The 19,941-nt window shown below is 56.6% G+C and overlaps 1 protein-coding gene across 4 annotated transcripts in view; it reads right to left on the reverse strand.

Moving 5' to 3' along the window:
* The window catches only part of VAC14 (VAC14 component of PIKFYVE complex), a 93,861-nt gene that overhangs the window by 47,293 nt on the left and 26,627 nt on the right, over positions 1–19,941 (reverse strand). For all 4 annotated transcript variants that reach the window (XM_016164442.2, XM_036231376.1, XM_016164443.2 and 1 more), the window contains exons 11-13: positions 15,304–15,448; positions 14,972–15,037; positions 1,383–1,539 (exon numbers count right to left, since the gene is read on the reverse strand). In XM_016164442.2, coding sequence (XP_016019928.1) covers positions 1,383–1,539; positions 14,972–15,037; positions 15,304–15,448 — 368 coding nt within the window. The remainder of the gene's footprint in view (positions 1–1,382; positions 1,540–14,971; positions 15,038–15,303; positions 15,449–19,941) is intronic.

Raw genomic sequence — 19,941 nt, forward strand, 5'->3', positions numbered from 1 at the left:
TTGGCTGCTGCCCCCTCTTCCAGCCAGGTCTCACTGCCACCCTGTCCCTGACCCTCAGGCCTTCCCTTCTTCAAAGAAGAGCCTTCTGTTCCTTGCCCTTCTAATGGATGGCCCTGTCCCCACACTCGACTGTGGAAGTCCTGCCATCCAGCCTGAGGACTTCAGGTTGACTTAGGGACAGAGGATGGAAACGAGTCCCTGGGCTATGGGACAGAGGGTGGGAGCCTCAGCAGGGGTCCTGGGTCAGGATGTGGGAGCCTCCCTGACTATGGTCTCTGACTACCCACAGGAAGCTGGGCTCACTGGCAAGGAAGCCACCGCATCCTAGGGAAACGAGAGGAGGAAGCTGGGCCGCCACAGCCCCTCACTCCTTCCTTGCTTCAGTCAGACACGGCTGGAAACTTGGGATCCGCTGCAGGCAGAGTGTGCGCAGTGGTGGTGGCCTGAAGCCTGGCGGCCTGCTGCAGGGCCAGGGTGGAGTGGACTCAGGTGTCGCGGGGGAGCTGTCCTCAGTGCACGGCCTTCTGTGACGACCAAGCAGCCCGGGGTGCGGCCGGGCCCACAGGGCTTTGGTGGCTCACTGAGTGGGTGCTCCCGGGTGTTCTCTGGGACCAGTCTGGTGGGACTGCAGGGGGAAGCTGCTGCTGACGGACCCCAAATCTATTTGACGCTTGGCTTCTGCATTAGCAGAGGACCTATCTAGGGAGACGCTCAGGGGGCAAAAAGACACCCCAGGCAAACACCCAAGATTCTCTGGGGTTTTTCCTACTGACTTGCCTGCCTGGGCATTTTCCAGATGCTGCTGTTGGAGGGAACCGGCGTCTGCCTGGGAGGGAGGTGCCGGGAGTGTACTTGCCTGGGAGAAGGGCTGCCTGCTGTCTAGATGGAGCCCAAAGGGTGACCACCAGGAACACCACGGCCACCTTCGCGGCCAAGGACTGCCCAGAAACATCCTGTTTGAATTATGCTGTCTCTTGCCTGGGCTGCCTGCCATGTTGAGAGCTATTTTTAGCTTCTCAGTAAGGAAGGAAATGGCTGCCTCATCTTCCACCTGTGAGATCTGACTCCAAAGCCCCCTGCTTCTTGGCTGGGGAGACGCTGCCCCAGGGAAAGAATGGCTCAAAAGCATGAACAGCGCAGGAAGAAGAGGAAAAAGGGAAGTGAGGGTTTCTCTCGGGGGAGAGGGGGCTGCAGGAAGGTGAGCCAGGAGGCAGCGGGACAGCGAGGGCCACCTGGCCCTGCCTCTCGCCGAGCGGCAGATCGCTAACCCCTCACACTTGGGCGGAGCTCCGGAGCTCAAGGGTGACAGCCCCAGTCCAGCACGAGACCAAGCGCTGACGTTCCCAGGGTCCCTGAGGTTGGACGCATCGGGGAATACTTACTGGGAGTGGGCAGCAGGCTGGCTCTGCCAGGGGTGGGCACCTGAAGCTCTGAGTGGCTGATCCGGAGGTCAGGGCCATCGAGGGGGCCTAGGTCATCCGTCTGGCCTGCAGGGGAGGAAGCAATTTCGGCCAACACCTCTAGATCCTTCAGGATAACCTGGGGGAGAAAAGCAGAGGACGATGGACAAGGATCTCCACAGAGAGCTGTCTCCAGGAAGTGGGGAGGGGTCTGCAGAGGGTGGCGGGCTGCTGAGAGCTGAGCTGCTGAGAGCATGGCTGTCGCAGTGCTCGGAAAGTTCTACAGAGGACTGGACTGAAGAAAACAAAGACAGGCAGTGGACGGGAGCAACTGGAAGAAGGAAGCTGGAACCTGAGGCTGCAGGTGAGCCTTCCCATGAGCACTCCTCTCGGGTCCCGTGGTGGGGACCTCAGGGGTCCCTAGAAGATGCAGGGCTCAGAAGCCAGCGTGGTCTCTGCATTGCACGTCTCAGGGCTCCTGGGGCTGCCCGCGCTCGGTCGATGACCCAGAGGTGCCCTCCGGGCCGTACTTCCGGGTATGGGAACCACAGCCTTGCCCACTATTGGGCCACAAGACAGATTCTTCTGCCATGGCAGACCCCAAAGGACCCTTCACATTTGGAGTGTGACTCTGGGCTCCACGATGAAGGATTCCCTTTCTTGCTATTCATTCTCGGCTGCCTCCGGGGTGTTCACGCACGAATGTGAGCAGGTGATGCCCCTGAGCCTGACCCCCGCCTGCCAAGCTCTTCCAAGGAAGATGCATAACTGAGTGTGGGGAACAGTCCGGAGTGTATGCTCAAGTTAGTGCTGTGTCACGTGGTCTTCCAGGGCCACCCCCATAATCCAGAGAGCCCTGGACCAGTGGAAGTGATGCAGAGCTCCAGGTGGGCCCCTGGTACCATAACAGGCCACCTGGTGACGCACAGTGATGACAATCAAGGTAAGAATACTCCAGTCCTCATCGTGAGCTGGTGAAAATGTTCTAGAGTTAGATAATGATGGTTATGTAACCTTGTCAATACCCTAAAACCACTACATCGTATACCTTAAAAGACAGAATCTTATCTTAAAAAAAAAAAAAGCTGCTAATCTTGCCACAAAGCTTAAAAGCAGTTCGGTTCCCGTCTCAAGGCAACGTGCCAATGCTAGTCCTACCCTGTCCCAGCTGTCGCTTCCCCTCCCGGTACCCCCTCTGTCAGCCCGGCACACACAGCCGAAGCCCTTGCTTGCTGCCCCGGTCCCCCTTGCTCTTCTCCCAGCAGCGTGCTGTGTTCGCACGCAACTTCCCTGAGAGACTGCCGCTTCCTGTCACACTGCAGCCTCGCCCAGGTTCGACACGGCACTCACGCCGATGCCACCTCCCAGCTGTGCAACTACATGCATCCCGTCTCTCCCCTGTGTGCTGTGCCCGGTGCTGAGCTGGGTGCAGGGGCTGCAGGTGAGTCGGGCCCACCCCGGCTCAGGCCTGGCGGCGGACCCACACGTGCCTGCCCTTCCACGCCCCGGTATACGATTCTGGACCATTCTGGCTGTTGCGCCTGCAGGGAATGGATCCGTGCTGGCTGAAAAACGTGGCTGCCAGGCAGCCCAGACGGACGGCAGGAGCGAAGCCGCCCTACCTGGGTAGGGCTCGGCCTGGAAGAAGGTGGCCCCCAGAAGGCTCTCTGCTCCGGCGGTGGCAGAGGGAGGACACAGAGGGAGGGCTGGGGTAGAGGAACAGATGGCAAAGCAGTGACAGTGACGGTGTGGTGCTTTGCAAAGGAGCCGCCCCAGCCTCACCGCACGCGGGATGAGCACAGGCCACGCCCTCTGGACGAGCAATTCACCTTCCAAAGGTCAGGGAGGAGAAGGGAGACCAGGGAACCTGGGTCAGGGAGTGGGTTGTCCAAGATTAAGAAGTGAGGCAAGAAGCAAACCAACTGTACCTCAAAAAGTTAAACACAGGGTTTCCATGAGCTCACTCCCACTCCTCGTATTTACCCGAAAACCCGTTCACACAAGCGCTTCACAGGAACGTTCGCAGCAGCATCGTTCACCATAGCCAGAAGGTGGACACAGCTCGAATGTCCACCGACTGATAACCGGGTAACAGAGGGTGACACACCCATGCCGGGGAATGTTATTCGGCGATATTAAGGAATGAATTCTGACATGTGATACGACACGGGTGAACCTGGAAAACGTCTGCTGAGTGGAAAAAGCCAGATGCTCAAGTCGCACGGTGTATGACCATGCCATTTATGTGAAATAGTCAGGATAGGAAAATCCGCAGAGATAGAAAGCAGATCAGCTGTTACCAGAGGCTGGGGGGAGAGACGCGGGGAGGACTGCTAATGGGGACAGGGTTTCTTTTTGGGGTGATGAACACGTTCTGGAATTAGATAGTGGTGATGGCTACACAACCACGTGAAAATACGAAAACCCACTGAGCTGGGTTCTTTAAAAGGGTGACCGGTATGTGAATGGTGCCTAAAAAAAAAAAAAAGTCAAGTCAAACCCCAAATTGACACCCTAATTCTCAATCTGGTGGTACTCATAGAACAATCTGCTTTTGTTCTTTCATGGCTTGAGAGGGGGCCCCTCGCTGACCCCCCACAACCTCATACCTGGCTCAGACCCACAGGAGAGCTGAAGGGCTTGAGGAGCAACCTGTGTGTCTTCACAGCTCCTGGCACCCGCCCGCCCTGCTGGACCTCACGCGCCCGCCCCTCCGAACTGCAGGCTCCTCCTCCCCAGCCTGGCTGTGCAGGTGACAGAGGCGCTACTCCTCCAGGCAGCACACTCCGGCAGCCAGATGCAGCAACTGAAGAAAGTACCAGGAGCTGGGGCCGGCCGACACCGGATTTCCAGTGGGTGCTCATCTCCCTGTCAGAAAAGATGCTTAGGAAGAAGTAGCAGCGCCTGAGAGGCCTGGCCCCTGCGAGATGTCTCCACTCTCTGAGTGGCCCCAGGGCCAGGCTGCAAGAGTGGGAGGAGGCCAGAGAAGGGAGCTGTGCTTGCTCCCAGCTAGCCAGAATTCATGCCCTTGTCAGTCTCGCCTTACACACGGTCACCTGCTCAAGGTAACAGGATTCCACTTCACACCTAGCTCCGGTCTCCAAACTGGAGCACCAGTTACGTTCACCCTCCCCTAGCAGCTACTGAGCACTGGCTGTGGGCAGGGGCCTGTGCCGATTGGAGGAGATGCCAGGCTGGCCGGGCCCAGACTCTGAGGAGGTGACAGACTGGCAGGAAAGACAGGTGGTAAGCACTGCCGATACACTGCGTGTGCAAGGGCAGCCAGCAGCTCGGCCTGGGGGGGGGGGCGCTGCGGGAGGAGGATGCGCTTTGGAAGTACCTGAGCCTCAGTGTCCTCATTTGCGCCAGGTTGTCATGAAGATCATAGCTGATACTTTATGTACCACTTCCGTTACAAGACTCTTGGAACCACGGCTGAATGCGGTCAGTGGCCCTGGCTTCGGGACTGGGCGGGGACAGCGGCGCACACATGGCGGGCTGAGAACCCGCGTCCCGCATGTCTGGGCCACTCCTCCCACCCCACTGGAGAGCTCAGCCAGCAAAGCTGCATACTTTACCTTCTGAATTCTTATTTTAGGAAGTTTAACACCAACCGGCAAATGAATGCAAATTATACTTCAATTGCACAATTAAAGCTGGAAATGTTGTCTACTGGTTCCTGCAGTAATCCCAGCCACTCCCCCTCGTGCTCACATATCAAAAGACTTGTCTCTGGTCCCCAGGGGCTGGCAAAAAGCCCGTGGACAAACAGCCCAGCCTGGGGCAACGCCACATGTACTCATGTATGAGCGCGCACACACGGTGCCCTTCTGGTCACTTAAAGTGAGAGTCAGAAACAGCACCTCCATGTCCCTTAGCCTCCTACGGGCCAAGGAGCGGGAAGGGCTACCAAAACGGAGGGCAAGGAATGGCCTGAAGACGGAAATGGGGAGCCTGTTGAGTGCCACTCTAAGGCTCCTAAGTGGCTCTCTGACATCCAGACTCCTATGTCCATCAAGTCTGGCCGCATGGCCCTTTCCTGGCTGACCAGCAAACCCCGTTCGGGCCGGGCCTGAACCTGAGGCTACAGAGCAACACTCTTGATGGAGGCCAAGGCCAGGACTCTGCCTCTGCCCGGGGAGCAAGAAGCCCCCTTGGGAGGGAAGGCCTCAGGAGGCCATGTCAACAGGAGTCTGGGACAGGGTGACACAGAGGTCGCCCTCCAGCTGGCACCTGTTTTGAGTCTCTTTGCCAGGCCAAGGTTTTGGTGCTCAAGCCCCTGGAGAACTCATAACCCTTGGCTTATGCATAGGAAGTTCTGGGACAAGGACACGGTGACCTTAGAAGTCTTGCTAACGGGGCACCTGCTCAAGGCCTGGATGAAAGGCCCCGAGCTACAGACGTGCTGCTGGGCCTCTAGAAACAGAGCTAGTCCTCCTTCCAACGAGCAGGCTGGCCTGTAATCCTGGCTCCGAGACTGGGAAAGGCTCAAAGCAGGAGGAAGCCACGCCAATTAGTATGCACTACACAGCTTTTTGCAAAATGAATATAAAACACTTGTGCTTTCTTTTTGTGTGAGAGAAAGAAGGGGGGAAAGAGGGAGGGAGGAAGGTTATAAGAAAGCAATATTCTGCAGGAGCAGGAGTGCCTGCCGTTTCCATGGCAACAGGCTGGGGGTGGGGAAGGCACATCAGCTGGTCCCTCATCCTGGAGTGGAGTGAGCTGGCCATCTCAAGTGAAAGGGTCTGTGGCAACTGGGTGTGGAAAACATCTTACAAAGCAACTCTGAGGGGAAGGCCGCGGGGGCGATGGGGAGGGGGCTTCATAATCTCTACAGCTTGGGGCGCAAAAATAAGGAAGCCAGGGGATCCCTGAGAAAGCCCTTCCTTCTAGGTGACCTGACACCAGCAAAGGTCATCTTTCAGTGAGGATGGGGGGTCATCTCGACAGTGCCACTGCAGGCTGTCACCCACTGCACTCCAGCAAGCCAGGGACAGTCTCTCTGGGACGGTGGCTGTTGCCCTTTCTTCTTTTAAAGGTCCACGCAGGAACTCCCTGTCCCAACACCTGGTCCACAGAGCAGCCCTGGAAAACCCCTCATGGCAGGAGCGCCCTTTCCTCTGTCCTCGAGGTGCTAGTGGCCGCTCCTCCACCACCTGGGAACAGCTGGAGACCTAGAGCTGTGCAAGGCCAAGTCCCCGTCCTCGCCTCCCACCAGGATGCCTGACCATGAAGACCCAGGCAAGGCATCGGCAGAAGTGGGATAAATACTTGCTGACCTATAGCGCCAAGCAGGAAATGGAAGATGGACAGTTTCAAATAGCTCTGCCAAGGGGATGGAGGGAGAGACTGCCCACTTCACTCTACAAACTTATCTCTAAGAAACATGTCAAAAGTTTGGCTACACCGCTGGTCAGCTGATTAGGCCCCTGATGTCCACTGGGTCAGCTTTTCGGCCCTCTACAGTCCTGGCCAGGAAGAAGCTGAGAGCGTTTCCAAGGGACACACTAGGGGCTGGCAGGGGAGGCAGATTCAGGCTGAAGGCCCTGGAGGCTGAGGTCTGGCCTGTGCGGGCCACTGCCAAGGGCCACCTGATGCCACTTCCCAGAGCGGCGGGGCCGCGGAGCCCGGGATCTGGGTCAGGCCAGGCTGCTCCTCACTCTTGGGAAGTGGAGCGAAGAGTCAGTGCAGAGGCACTGAAGCTGGCCTTCCACGGAAGCCGTGGGGCCTTTTGCTTCCTTCACAAGGGCTACAGCCCAGCGAGTCAGGCCTCTTGAGTCTCCAACCGCATACAGAACGGCTCCGACGGCTGGTGGAACTGGCCAGAGAACAGATCCTCAGAAACCAGGCCGCCATCCCAGGAAGGGGCCCCCGGGGGAGCTGCGCCTCCCACAGGCCCCAGAGCAGGCACTCCACAGAGCGCTGGAGGAAAGCAGGGAGGGCTGGCGCTCTCAGAAAAGCTTTCTGCTACAACAGGGTCAGAGCAGGCCACGCCCAGCATCTCCTGGAGGGCAAGTCCCCCAGCCCCGCCTTCAGTCAGCAAAAAGGAAGACCACTTAAATTTAGGGGTGGGAGAGAAGGATGTCTGAGGCTTAGACCTATTTTATTTCTCATTGAGAAAACCACCCCGATTAAAAAACTTTTATGTTTTAGTAAAGCAAAAGCAACTTAAAAAACAAAAGGGATTTTATCTTAGTTTGTGCTGCCTGACTTGAACACATGTCTTTAGGGAACAAGACTGTTTTCTTTTCTTTTTAATAAACTTTGAAATACTTCCCCAAGTGTCTAGTTCTGGTCATCTATGCAAAAATATGCAAATGGCCTGCACCTAATGCTTACTGTGAAGGTTCCACTGACAGTGATAACACAGTGCAGGTTCCTGCAGCTTAAATAAAATATTCCAGCCGCCATCCCTCTGAGGGTAGAGAAGAGAAAGGCCAGCCTGGGGCAAGAGAACTTGGAGACCGTTTCCCGAACCCCCAGCTCCCCTCCCCTCCCTTCCCCAGGGTCCCCTTCCTGCTGATGCCAACCATTACTCATTTGCATCATGCCCGGCCCCTGACCAGGAGGGTGTACTCGCAGTGTTATAAATTCTCCCCATGAGCCAGGGAGGGAACGGGGAAGGGCCTGCTGCGCTGAGGGCAGCACGGGAAGAAGGCGCACTCGTTATAGCTCAGTTACCAGGTGATGAGCCGAGGGGCCGGCTGTTTCCAGGGCACCGGTCCATGGCAACCAGGAGAGCAGCACTGCCGCCCCGGTCTCCTGCCTGCCTCCAGGTCTCTGCTTAACCCCACTGTGCTTGCGAGCTACAATGAGCTCGGGCCGAGGCGGCAGCTCCTCTCCAGGCCCAGTTTCCTGAGGCCCAGGTCCTAGCAGGGGAGGGCCCAGGAGGGTGGGGCAGGCCCAAGTAGGATTGGCTCACTATCCATCCACCTCCTATTTGTTCATTTCGTCTTAAAACGTTTCTGAGAGGCTGCTACGTGCTAGGCACAGCTTCTGTCCCCATAGAATGTGACAAGAGCTATGAGAGCACACAGACGAGCAACAACAAACGGGGACCTGGCCAGCCCTGATGTGCAGGATTCGTGTGTGTGTGCGCACGTGTGCATACGCGCGCGAGACAAGTAAGGTTTTATGGAGGGAGCATCTATGCTGAGCGCTTGACCAAGTTACTTCACTTCTCTGAGTCTCAGTTTCCCCTTAGGTAAAGCAAGGGACACAGCAAATCCCACCCTCGAAGGGGTGTGGTGCAGACGATCTAAGACCACGCACAGTCAACAGGCCCTGGCACAGGGTCTGGCGTGGGGCAAGCCAGTGTTAGGCGGCAGCTCCTCCTGTCAGCAGTGGGGACACGGACGTTCCGCAGCACCTCGGCCACTGAAAGAATCCGCTGTGACCACAGGCCTTGTGAACTGCCAACGGGACACCGGCAGGGAAATTCAGCTGATTCAGCTGTGGCCATCTCTAGAGGAGGGAACGTCGACACACGTCTTGAGAGAAATTCTGACTTCTGAAGATGCCATGAGCACCCAGTAGGGGCTGGGGTGAAAACAGGGGGCCTTGGCCTGGCCACCACCCTGAGGCCTACGAAGAGGGGGCATCAGGTCTGAGCGCTAGGGGCAGGGCCTGAGTCTCCCTGCAGGATCTCACACCGCTCCACATCCATGGTTCTCAGCCAGAGATGTGCATGAAAGTCACCTGGGAAACGAGGCTCCGTCTGAGGGAACGATTCAGGAGGTCCAGCCCGAGGCCTGAGAAGATGGATTTTCAAAAGCACCACTAGCTCCCCTTCGGACGCTCCTTGTGCAGATGGGCCCCACTTGGGGAGAGCCAGCCTCCCCCTTTCCTGCCCTTCTCAGGCCCACTCCCGCCTTCCTCAGGAGCCCGGGTGGGCCAGGCAGCACGCATCCCAGCTCAGCCCACTTAGACCAGTTCCTGTGCTGGGTCTGGGCCCTTGCTTGCTCCTCAGTGGAAGGAATTCAGACAGAGATAAATACTAAAAACACTCCTGGCGCACAAACCTGCCTTTCCCAGAATGGGATGCCTCCTGGTCAACTGCGATTCTTGCGGGTTCCCTTTTCCCCAAGGCCGGCTAAGGTGGGGACCGAAAGCAGGAACTGCAGAAACATGGAGAATGACCAGGGAGCAGAGAGGCCCTCTCGCCAGGCACGATTCTGGGACTGTTACCCTGCCGGTCCCCTTTCCTCCCTGCTGTGGGCTCTTTTCAGAAGACCAAAGTCCTCCCCGGACCCCTAGCGGTGGTCGCCAGTGCCTCTGCTGAGCATGGGGCCTGGGGCTGGCTGTCTCTGGGGACGGTGGCTAGAACGCGGCCGCTCTGCTGCGGGTCAGCAGCAGGGAGAGCTGAGGGGACAAGTGACCCACGGCTTTGGCGAGACCCCGGGAGGGCTGCAGCAGGAGCGTGCCCGTGCCTCTCTCCTTCAGGACGTCCCTGTTGGGGCCCCACTCGTCTCCCCGCCCGGGTGGGCCTCTGGCAAGAGGGACCGAGCTCTGAGCCCAAGGTCTGCCCCTCGGCTCTCTGGGCTGGCGTCTGACCCGATCACACCATCTGACTGCAAAGAAATCGTTGGAATTGAGGGGTTGTTTTGGTTTGTTTTGGAGAGTGGAAGGAATGAAAATTGGAGTGAAATACAAACTGAGGCAGGGATTTGAGAAGGAAAAACAAGTCCCGCTCTAGCATTACAGACTGTCCCCTTCTGGGCAGGCCGCGTCGGGACTCTGGGGAGTGGACTCAGGACCACACGAAACTGGAGATGGGCGGCACTGACGATCTGGCCCAACTGAATTTTAGTAAAAAAACTGAGGGGAAGACACTGTGGACTTGCTGATCCCGCGGGGAGCGGGCGGTGTGGACCAGAGGCGCGCGCTGCCCCTCGCCCAGGCTGCCGCCACGCTGCTGCCCCCCTCAGGTCCCAGCCGCTGGCCCCTCGCCTTCTGGACGGGGCCCTGACAGCTGCCGGAGGTCAGAGTCACCTGCTCAGAGAGAAGGTGCACCCAGAACCGCAGTGCGGCCGGGCACGAAGCACCCGCTGGACCCCCTCCCGCGGGACCCCCACTCTGCCGTGAGGTCAGGCCTTGTTTAGCGCTTTAGACGTGCTGCAATCAGACAGAGCCGACTTCCAGTTCTGGCTCCTGGTGGCGTGACCTTGGGCATCTCTGCCGTCGACCGTTTCACAGAATCATCACCGGCCTCGGCGGAGCCGGCGCTCACCACTTGTTTGTATGTGTTGGGTCCTGTGCTGAGCACTTCGCATTCATGATCTCATTTGACTGTCATGACAAACCTGGGAGAGGGGCTCTCCTAGTACTCTTGGTTTTGGATAAGGACACTGGATTCAGAGTGGCTCGGTCACTTGCTCAATGCCAACCAACTATTAAGCGGCAGAGCCAGGACTGGATCTGGGACTGCCTGGCCTCAAAGCCCGTGCTCTTCACCACTGGGCAGCACTGTCGTCTGGGGGGAAGAGTTACTGGAAAGGGAGGCTGTTCAAAACTGCTACAAAAACAGAAAACACCAAAAGTAAACTTCATAATAAGAAGAGCCTAAGTTTAAAAAAAGAGCCTAAATTTACAAAATGACTTATATAAATAAGATGAGCCCTGCTCCTGAGTAGGGGACTTTAACACAATAAAAAGGTCAATTTCCCCCTAAAGAACCTGTAAGACAGACAGGTAGTGACAACACGGGCCAAAATCTGCGTGGGAGCTTCACACTGTCCCTTTAAACAATGGTGAACGAGGCAAGTGTGGACACCGTTAGCCCCATTTCACAGGTCGCGGAGGTCAGGCTCGCCCACGGTCCCTGGCAAGGAGGGGTGAGAGCTGGGCTCCAAGCTCAGGTCTGGAGACCAAGGGTCTGGGATGCTACATTCAGTTAGGTGGGACCCAGACGTCCTTCTAGGTCTCCTCAATGACGGAGGTTTTTTTTTTTTTAGTTTTACATTTTTACTTGGTTTAAATGGTCTTTATTTTTTAGAGCAGTTTTAGGTGCACAGCAATACTCCCAGGTAGCCCTGCCGCCTGCGCCATCGACATCCCCCACCAGAGAGAGCACACTGACACGTCGTCCTCGCCCAAGGTCCGTGGTTTATGTCGGGAGTCACTCCCGGCGCTGTACAGTCTATGAGTGTGGACCCATGTATGATGACACGTACCCACCATTACACCCTGAGGATTTTAAGTGTAGGGTGGGAGGCAGCTGTGCTCGGGAGTGGGGCCGGGGTGAGGAGACCCCGAGGCCCCTCCTGGGCCAGCCACACCTTCAGGACATGGACAGGACCCGTCCTCTGGGGCTCACGGGCAGAGCTCACAGGCAGCTGCAGGCTGGGGAGGCGGCGGACAACTGGCATCTTCCCGCCAGGGGAAGGAGCAGCGCCACCACGCCGCCAGGGTCCGGCGGGGACCTCCGAGCATGCGCCCCGCGTGCCACACTGTTGAATCAAGGGCGCGTTTCTCCTTAAAAACAAGTAACTGGATCTTTAGCTAATGGGAGGTTTTCTACTCTGGTGCCAAGAATATCAATTTGACACCTGCAAATTCTTTCTGACAAAAGGGGTTTTCAGATAAAGTCGGTAAGGAGCAGGCAGTCCTGAGCAAACAGCTACTTATCCTGAATAACAGAAAAGCAGAGACAACTGAGGATGCCCAAAGTGTGTGGGCTGCTGAACTGTCACCCAGGGCAGAACTGGCGGACAAAGGCAGACAAGACAGACCTCCCTGGGAGGCCATGTGCCGACGGGGCTGCAGAACGTGGTGGAAGGGTAGAGCCAGGTCTCTGACTCCTACCCCTCCCTGAGCCTAGCTCTTGCATCAACACTGCGAACACTCTGTCCCCTGAGGCCAGTGGCTGTCACTGAGGGAGGGGAGAGGAGCATGTGGGTTTATAGCAATCGTACCGAGAGAGAAAATCGTTTGCAACAAAACGATAAATCAAATGTCCCCAGTATACAAAGTGCTTCTAGAAATCAATAAGAAAAGTGGACAAACAGCCTGGGGGCTGGAGGAGAGCCCTTTTCGGAATACACACCCCTTTCCGCACCAAACAGAACTCTTCTCAAGAACTTGGAGGACAAGAGAGGAAGGCCAGAGATGGGGAAGACGACACAATTCAACGCGAGCCCCCCACCTCCCCAGCTGGTTCTGGTGGGGGCAGCCAGGGCTGCGTGTGGTGAAACACAGCCGTGGTGCTGACGTAATTGAAAGGATGGACTTTGGAGTCAAAAAGATCTGGTTTTGAGTTTGCCCCATCGCTTCCTAGCCGTGTGCAAGTTCCTTCACCTCTGTAGGTCTTAGTTTTTGGAACTGCAAAATGAAAGTAGCAATAATCCTTCTCCACAGAATTACTGAGGCTTCTCTAGATACTACGAGGGAAGGGTCTAGCACAGTTCCTAGCACAGGAACGATTCCATACAAGTAAGCTGATATCAAGACTCACCCAGGACACGAGATAACCTGTGCCGTGAGGCCCCCAGGCCGGGTGTAAGGACCTTCGCAGGGCTGCTGTACCCATTAGTGAAGGAGGCTCCATGAAGCCTTAAATAGGAAGGGAACTCCTAACCACCCCTGCCCCAAGTCTGGCTGTGGTCTGATTGGATTAGATGGGCTTCAGGGTCTTGAACACCCTGAAGAGGGCTCCGACTTGTTCCCAGGGCTGTCTCTGTAATACTGCTGGGAAAACTCAGCTGAGAGAGGGACTGTCTTGCTCACGGCAGTACGTTCATCGCCAAGTACACAGTACGCCCTCAAGGCCACCGAAGGGATTGGGCAAGGGACACTTAGGAATGTGACTCTGGCGAAGAAGCAGGATGTGGCACAATCGGAACTCACCACTGATTACTGAGGTCCCCGAATCCCTCCCCTAGAGAGACTGGCAAGCAGGGGCTCTTTGGTTCTGTTACGGCAACAGCTCCCTCCCCCACAACTGTCCCCTAGAGCAGCTGCAATCCCCTCCCCACTGGGGACCCACAAGATGTGCCACAAAGCCCTGACAACATTTGGTGCTTCAGCAAATGGAGCTTCCACAGCCGCGACCCGAACAGAGCTGTTTAATGGACTGTATCTCCTCCCGCTTGCTTTAAATGCACACGCACACAAAACCAATCGCAAGCAGAGAGCTGGATGGGATTAAACAGCTCAATTTAAAGGACTGAAAACTCAGCTGCTTTCAGTGAAGTCCTAGGGAAAGAACCAATCAGCGGAGTTCTTCTCTTCCTTTTTGTATTGAAATGAGGGCTGTGACTGTGCAGTGAGTCACTGTCAACTCAGGCAGAACTGGGCCACGTCCACCTGGGCCTTGCACGGAGGTGGGTGGTGGGGGAAAGAGAGGGTGCGTGTGCACATATGTGTGTGTGCGCGCGTGTGGTGGGCAGGCAGGAGGGGTCAAGGGCAGATTCCCAAACCATCTGTTTTGGAGTTTCCTGGAAACGCAGAGTACCTTAGAAGCCCTAGAGGCAGACACCCGCCTGCCCGCCTCCCTTGTCAGCTCAGATTCAGGCTGCAGGACGGCCGCCCAGGGCCCCGCACGAGCCTAGGACGGGCTCTGGGAGGACTGAGGTGCTACTCTCCACAGGCAGTTGTGGGCCACGTCCCTCTTTTTGCCCAACCTCCAGCCCTTGTCCACTCCCCCGTACCCACTGGGTAGTATGGGAGGTCTGCAGATTCAGGGACCCATTGACTCATGGAGGACACGGCTCTGCCCAGAGCCCACAGCTGCCCAGAGACGTGGAACGGGAAGGAGAGGGGTGAGTCGAGGCACGGCAGCTGGCATGTGACATGCAGCTTAGAGCTGGCATGGACAGGGGAACGGGATGCCACCCTAAAGAATGCAATGCCCGGATGCGAATCCTGCCCCTGAAAAAGAACTCCCCAGAATGGAACTCTGCTGAGAATGGCACGGGGCACTGTGTGCAGCTGGAGGCATGCCCCCAGATGGTGGACAAACCGAGGGTCCAGCTCACCCAGCTTTTCTGGGCCAGCCTTTCCCCGTTGCAACAGCGGCTCTTGCTGAGACAACAAAGCAAAGTTTCAGGGTCCAATTTCAAACCAGAGGTAAAAATGAACAACACAGCAAGCAGCGAGCGCTCGGCACGTGCCGGGTGTGGCGCTGAGCGTCTTCTGTGGGGCATTTCACTCACGACCCGTGTGCCGTTTCCACCCCCGCTGACCATGGAAGGGAACCGAGCAGGAGAGTCATGAGGCAGCTTGGTCAGGTTCAGGCAACGAAGCAGGGGCAGACCTTGCACTCGGCGGGGGACTCACAGCCGTGTTCCCTACTGCCAGCGAGTCCCCGCACAGGCTGGTTTCCCAGCGGATGACCTGACCCAGGGCCCGCTTCAGACGGGCTGACGAAGTCCTCATTCCCAAAGCCGGGAGCAGTAAACTCAGCTTTTCCTCTAGAGCATGCACCTTACCAGGTAGGAGGAATAGGGCAATTTTGGGTGTTGATTTAAGAGAATAACAGAAAACCAAGCACGTCTCAGCTACGAGATCCCACCTGTCATTGAAAAGGGGAGTCTGGGCAGCCGTGGCACAGGGAGGGGATGCTGGGGACCTACCTCATCGGACTCATCCGACAACGTCTGCAGGAGGATGGGGAAGAGGCTGTCTGTGTGCCGGAACATCTGGAGAGCAGAGGCAGGTGCCCGTGAGCACTCCCCAGCTCCTGGCCCGGGCTCCCCTCGGACAGGGCCCTCCGCATGGACCACCTCCCCTCCCCCGAGATGCTAAGGGCTCCTACAGCACTTGTCACTCCTCTGCTTGTCAGGATTTCTCCACAACAGCAATGACCAAAACCCAACCAAGCATGGAAGGCCCTTGAAAACCAAGGGGGACCCCGGGAAAGCCCCTGGCTTGGAGAGGCCTAGTGCCAGCACACCTGGGGGCTCACCTTCCGGGGAGTTTTGATGTACAAGTGGTAGAGCCATTTCAGGACTGCGATCCTCGTCATCATTCCGATGGCCATGTCACTGAGGTGGCAGTTCAGGACCTGTACAATCCCATCGAGGTGGAGAGTGACCGGGGCCCTTTCGGTGCTGTGGGTGAGACCAGAGAAGAGCCAAGTTGAATGCCCCCGTGGCCCTCCCCACGAGGCCGAGCACCCCCTGGCCCTACACACTCACACCCGTGCACCGTGCCCGGCTCTCCCGGGAGTGTCGGGGCCAGGCAGATGGCACAGCCTGGGCTCAGAGGGCTTCTCTCCCGCTGCGTCCCTCCTCCTTTCCAAGGCTGGAGCAGCGACAATCATGCTGGGGCAGGGGGTGGGGTGGGGGGAGTGAGGGGCCGGGCTGCTGGGTCACACCCACTTCCCCTTTCCTTTTCCCAGCACTGTCCTGGCTTTTGTAGGAGAAAACCACGCCGGTGTCACGGAGCTGGCCCCAGCAGACCCTCTGTGGCAACACAAAAGCACCATGTCCAGGAAGTCCGAGGGAAGGCCCTGACGACAGCCCTTAAACCCGACAGGCCTTCACCAGGCACCCGAAGATCATTTCTCAAGTGAGGACAGGGATCGTGGCTTTTTATCTGTCACACTCCAGGGCACTTGGTACAGTGTTCGGCCTGGTTGAGAAGCCTTGAGAGTCGCCTCTGAAGCTGTAACGTTCTCGTCAGAGACGGGTCAGAGTCAGCCTCTGCCTCTGAGAAATGGAGCTCTCTGAATGGGGCGCAGGCTCCTGGCTTTCCTGGTCGAAACCCTGCTGGTCTCCAGACGGGGTGCTGCTGGGACCCTGACATCAGCCCTCTGCCAAAAGCACGGAGCCCAGGCAGAAGCTGAATTTTGGAGGATGGGGACTGTATGGGCAGAGAACCTACGGACGCCATGGAGGGACAGCCTTCCTACCGACGCGTCACACTGTGCGCGCCCACGGGTGCCGCAGCGGGCGCAGACCAGGTCTGCGTTTCCCGAGAACCAGGCCCGGAACTTCGGTTGCCGCATGTACAAAATAGCCTTTCGTGGCATTTTCAGGCTGTTCAATTATTCATTCGCATCAGGAACTCACTGCCTGTGTTTCCTACTTGCCTGCCGCCTCTCTGAAGCTCATTCGATGTGAATTCCTAAAGGGCACAATTCCGAGCTCTGTTAAGTGCTAAAGGGAACTGCTCCTTAACATGGCTTGATGATTCCCCACGGTGCCCGTCTCGGGGGCGACAGGGGGCCTTCCTATGCTCTGGCAGTCAAAAGGGCAAAGGGCTGGGCCGTGCTGCAGCCTAGTGGGCTCAAGCGTCTGGACAGGGCTGCCACTGAGGTTTCCCAGGGAGCCACAGGGCTGGCAGCTCCTCAGGTCTCCTGAGGGTCTCCGGCGTCTAGGCTCCTGAACCTCAGACAGATGGGGACGGCCGCACCACTCAGTCCAGGGTGGTCAGCGCAGGCACCCATCGCCCTCACTCGACCTCTCTCTCACCTCCACTGGCCAACAGAAATACTATGTGGGCCACGCATGAAATTTTATGTTTTCTGGTTTTATAGTAAAAAGTAAAAAGAAATGAGAAATTAGGTTAATAATTAATATCTTTTAATTAACCCAATATACTGCAAATATTATCATTTCAACATAAATCAGTGCAAGGACCACTAATAAGACACTTTATATATCTTCCGTGCCAGCAGCACAGCTCCGCTCAGAATGGCCACCCTGCACGCACTCGGCGGCCGCGTGACAGTGGCTGCGGCCGGGGATGGCATACCTCCCCTCCCCGGCGGCGGGCTGGGAACTCACCAGGGCTTCCTGAACACCTTTTTGTCTCTGCCGACTTCCCAGCCACTCCCTCCCCCTGCCGGTATCTACTTACTGTCTCATCCCCAAGTCCCTCTTTCTCCGTCCTGCTGGCCTCCTCCTACTGGGCTCCTGGGAAGCTCGAAGCGCTCTCCGCAGCCCGAGGCCTCACCAAAGCTGGAGCTCAGGAGGCAGCGGGGAACAAACTCACCCCACCTGCTCTTCCCTAACACCCTGAGCCTGAGGTCAGGCCTCAGCGAGTCCCCTCCTCTCCCTGGCAGGAGCTGCAGGGCACTGCAGCTGCCACAGGAGTACCCTGTGCCTGAAGTCCCTACCACCACCCCAGGAGGAAGGCCTTGTTTTTACTTTCCAGCAGACTCAGGCTGCAGTCTTCTAGCAGCGGCCTGTCCCGAGCTGCTGGTGGGAGGAAAGCATGTCAAGCCCAGAGACCTCCTTTGTCACACGGTTAGGCCCAGTGGGGCATATGAACCCCAGAAGCAGGGGGGGGAGGGAGGAGGGCATATGGCTCTGATAACAATGACAATGGTACTGAAAAACAATCCCCCTCGTTCTTGGATAACTACTCTGTGTCAGGCACCAGGCTGAGCTCTGCACCGCAGAGCCTCGTTCTTGTCCCTCAGAGGCAATGTCAGTCCCACTCGGACACCAGCGATTCGGCCACAGAGACGTTAATCTGTCCAAGGTCACACAGCCAGGAAGTGCCGTAGCAACCTGAATTTAAACAGTGTGAGTTGAAAGTGGCCGCACCAACCACACTGCACTGCTGCCTAAAGGGCCAGGCTCAGGGGAGTCCACGGTGGCATCATTTCCAATGGTCTCCTGGCAGGGGCAGCAGACAGGCCTTCCCTGTGTGGCCTGGCCACTCTCTGGTCAGGTCAGACCTGGCAGCTCCATGTGGTGGAGAAAGGGACTGTCACCCACACCTTCAAATGCGTTTTCTTGCCAGGAGAGCAGATGGAGTCTCCACTAGGGAGAAAGGGTACCAGGGAAGCCTGGCGCTGACCTCTGGGGGGCACGCCAGATCTAGAGGCCCGAAGAACACAGGCTAGGTGGTCCCTTGGCCAGCGGGAATCCTTCATTAACAGTGGTTCCGAGATGCTTCTGGCCAGCTCAGTGTCTCTGAGGGCAGAAAACGAAGGCTAGCCCACGGTGGCATCTCCTTTGGGCGGCACTGTGTCAGGGCCAAGTAACGAAGGAAGGATTTCATGGGGTGAACTGGCAGCATATTGTGTTCTAAGAGTGTCCGACTTCCCCACAGCGAATCACACACACATGGCACCTTCAGACTGTTGGTGGGGTAGATGTGGGCTCCAACCAGCTACAGTTACACAGCTCAAAGGACTTCACAGTGTGTGTAACCTGATTCTTCAACACGCAGATGAGGAAACCGAGGCTGAGAGACAGTATGGACCAGCCACGGCCGTGTGGCCATGCATCGAGAACTCACTTCTCAGCTGAGAAACTCTCCCTGGGTCTTTGAACTGGCTACAGGTAAAGGTCAAGGGAAGCAGATGAGCCCAGGGCAGCAGGGAGACCGATCTCAGTGCCAGAGAAAGGGAGGACCGATGATGCCGCCTGCCTCTGAGGAGGCAGCTGGTGGCTGCTACCCCGGGTGGAGCGGGCTGCTGTGTGCTGGGTGCTGCGCATGCTCCGTGGGGAGCCGGGACTCTGGGAACCCGGGCCCACCCTAGAGGGCACACCCCATGGCGCGCCCAGCTCCTGAGCTGCTGGCCTGGAGCCTGCAATGGGGCACCCTCCGCCCTGGCTCACCTGACTCGGGGAGAAGAGGAGGGGCTCACTTACACTTTAAAATGCATTTCTGCGTTGGTTCCAAAAAGTCTAGACTAGTCACTCTTGGGGCTTCTGAGTTATTTCAAGGTGTCTGCAGAACCCCATTTTCACTGCATATTTTCTCATAAAGCATCTCACAGTGGACGTTATACATATGCGTACTACAATTTCCAAATGCATGGTGCTACTGCGGCTATTAAAATACCAATATATTGAGTAATGCTCCTGATACTACAATAATGATAAATTCCGGTGGTTCTCTCTGGGAGGCAGTACCTTATTTCTGTAATGTCTAACTCTTTATAGCACTCATATATCACATCTGTAGTCAAATCAGAAGGAAGGTGAAAAAAGTCTCTGCCTTCAAATTTGTTTTAAGATTGTTCTGACGTTTTCTTTTTTTTCAATCAGCAGATGCTGCAAGTTGGGAAGCACTGGTTTCTAGATCCTTCTGATTGCCTTGTGTATGTAGGGCAGCCAGCTACATGCCAGGGGACCTGTACTGACTATCACCGTTGGCACCACGGCCCTCGGCGTCAGAGTGGAAGCCTGTTCCCACGGCAACGCCTGTCCGGGGCTCCTGCGTCAGCTGAGTTAGGGAGGCCAACACGTGACATTTCTGTAGCTCTCCATCTATGATTAATAAAAGTTGAATCGCGGGCTTTGGAGTCAGGCAGACTGAGCTTGAATTCCAGCTTGGTCACTAATTAGCTGAATGAGTTTGGGCAAGAAGTTAACCTCTCTGGGCCTGTTTCCTCATTTGTAAAATGGGGAAAATAACAAGGTTCTTGTAATAGTAACTGTAACTAGAATGTGTAAAGTGCTTTCTGCGGGCCAGGCCCTGTTCTACGCTCTTTACGTAGTTCATTCAGTTCATTTAAGCTCTAGACCTGTATGAAGTCGATACTATCATCACACCCAATTTACAGATAAGCTGAGGCAGGAGAGATTAAGTTACTTGCCCAGGGCCACACAGCCAGGTGTGGTGGGTCAGGACCTGGGTC

Source organism: Rousettus aegyptiacus, unplaced genomic scaffold (genome assembly GCF_014176215.1).
Source record: "Rousettus aegyptiacus isolate mRouAeg1 unplaced genomic scaffold, mRouAeg1.p scaffold_m13_p_14, whole genome shotgun sequence".
Lineage (NCBI taxonomy): Eukaryota > Metazoa > Chordata > Mammalia > Chiroptera > Pteropodidae > Rousettus > Rousettus aegyptiacus.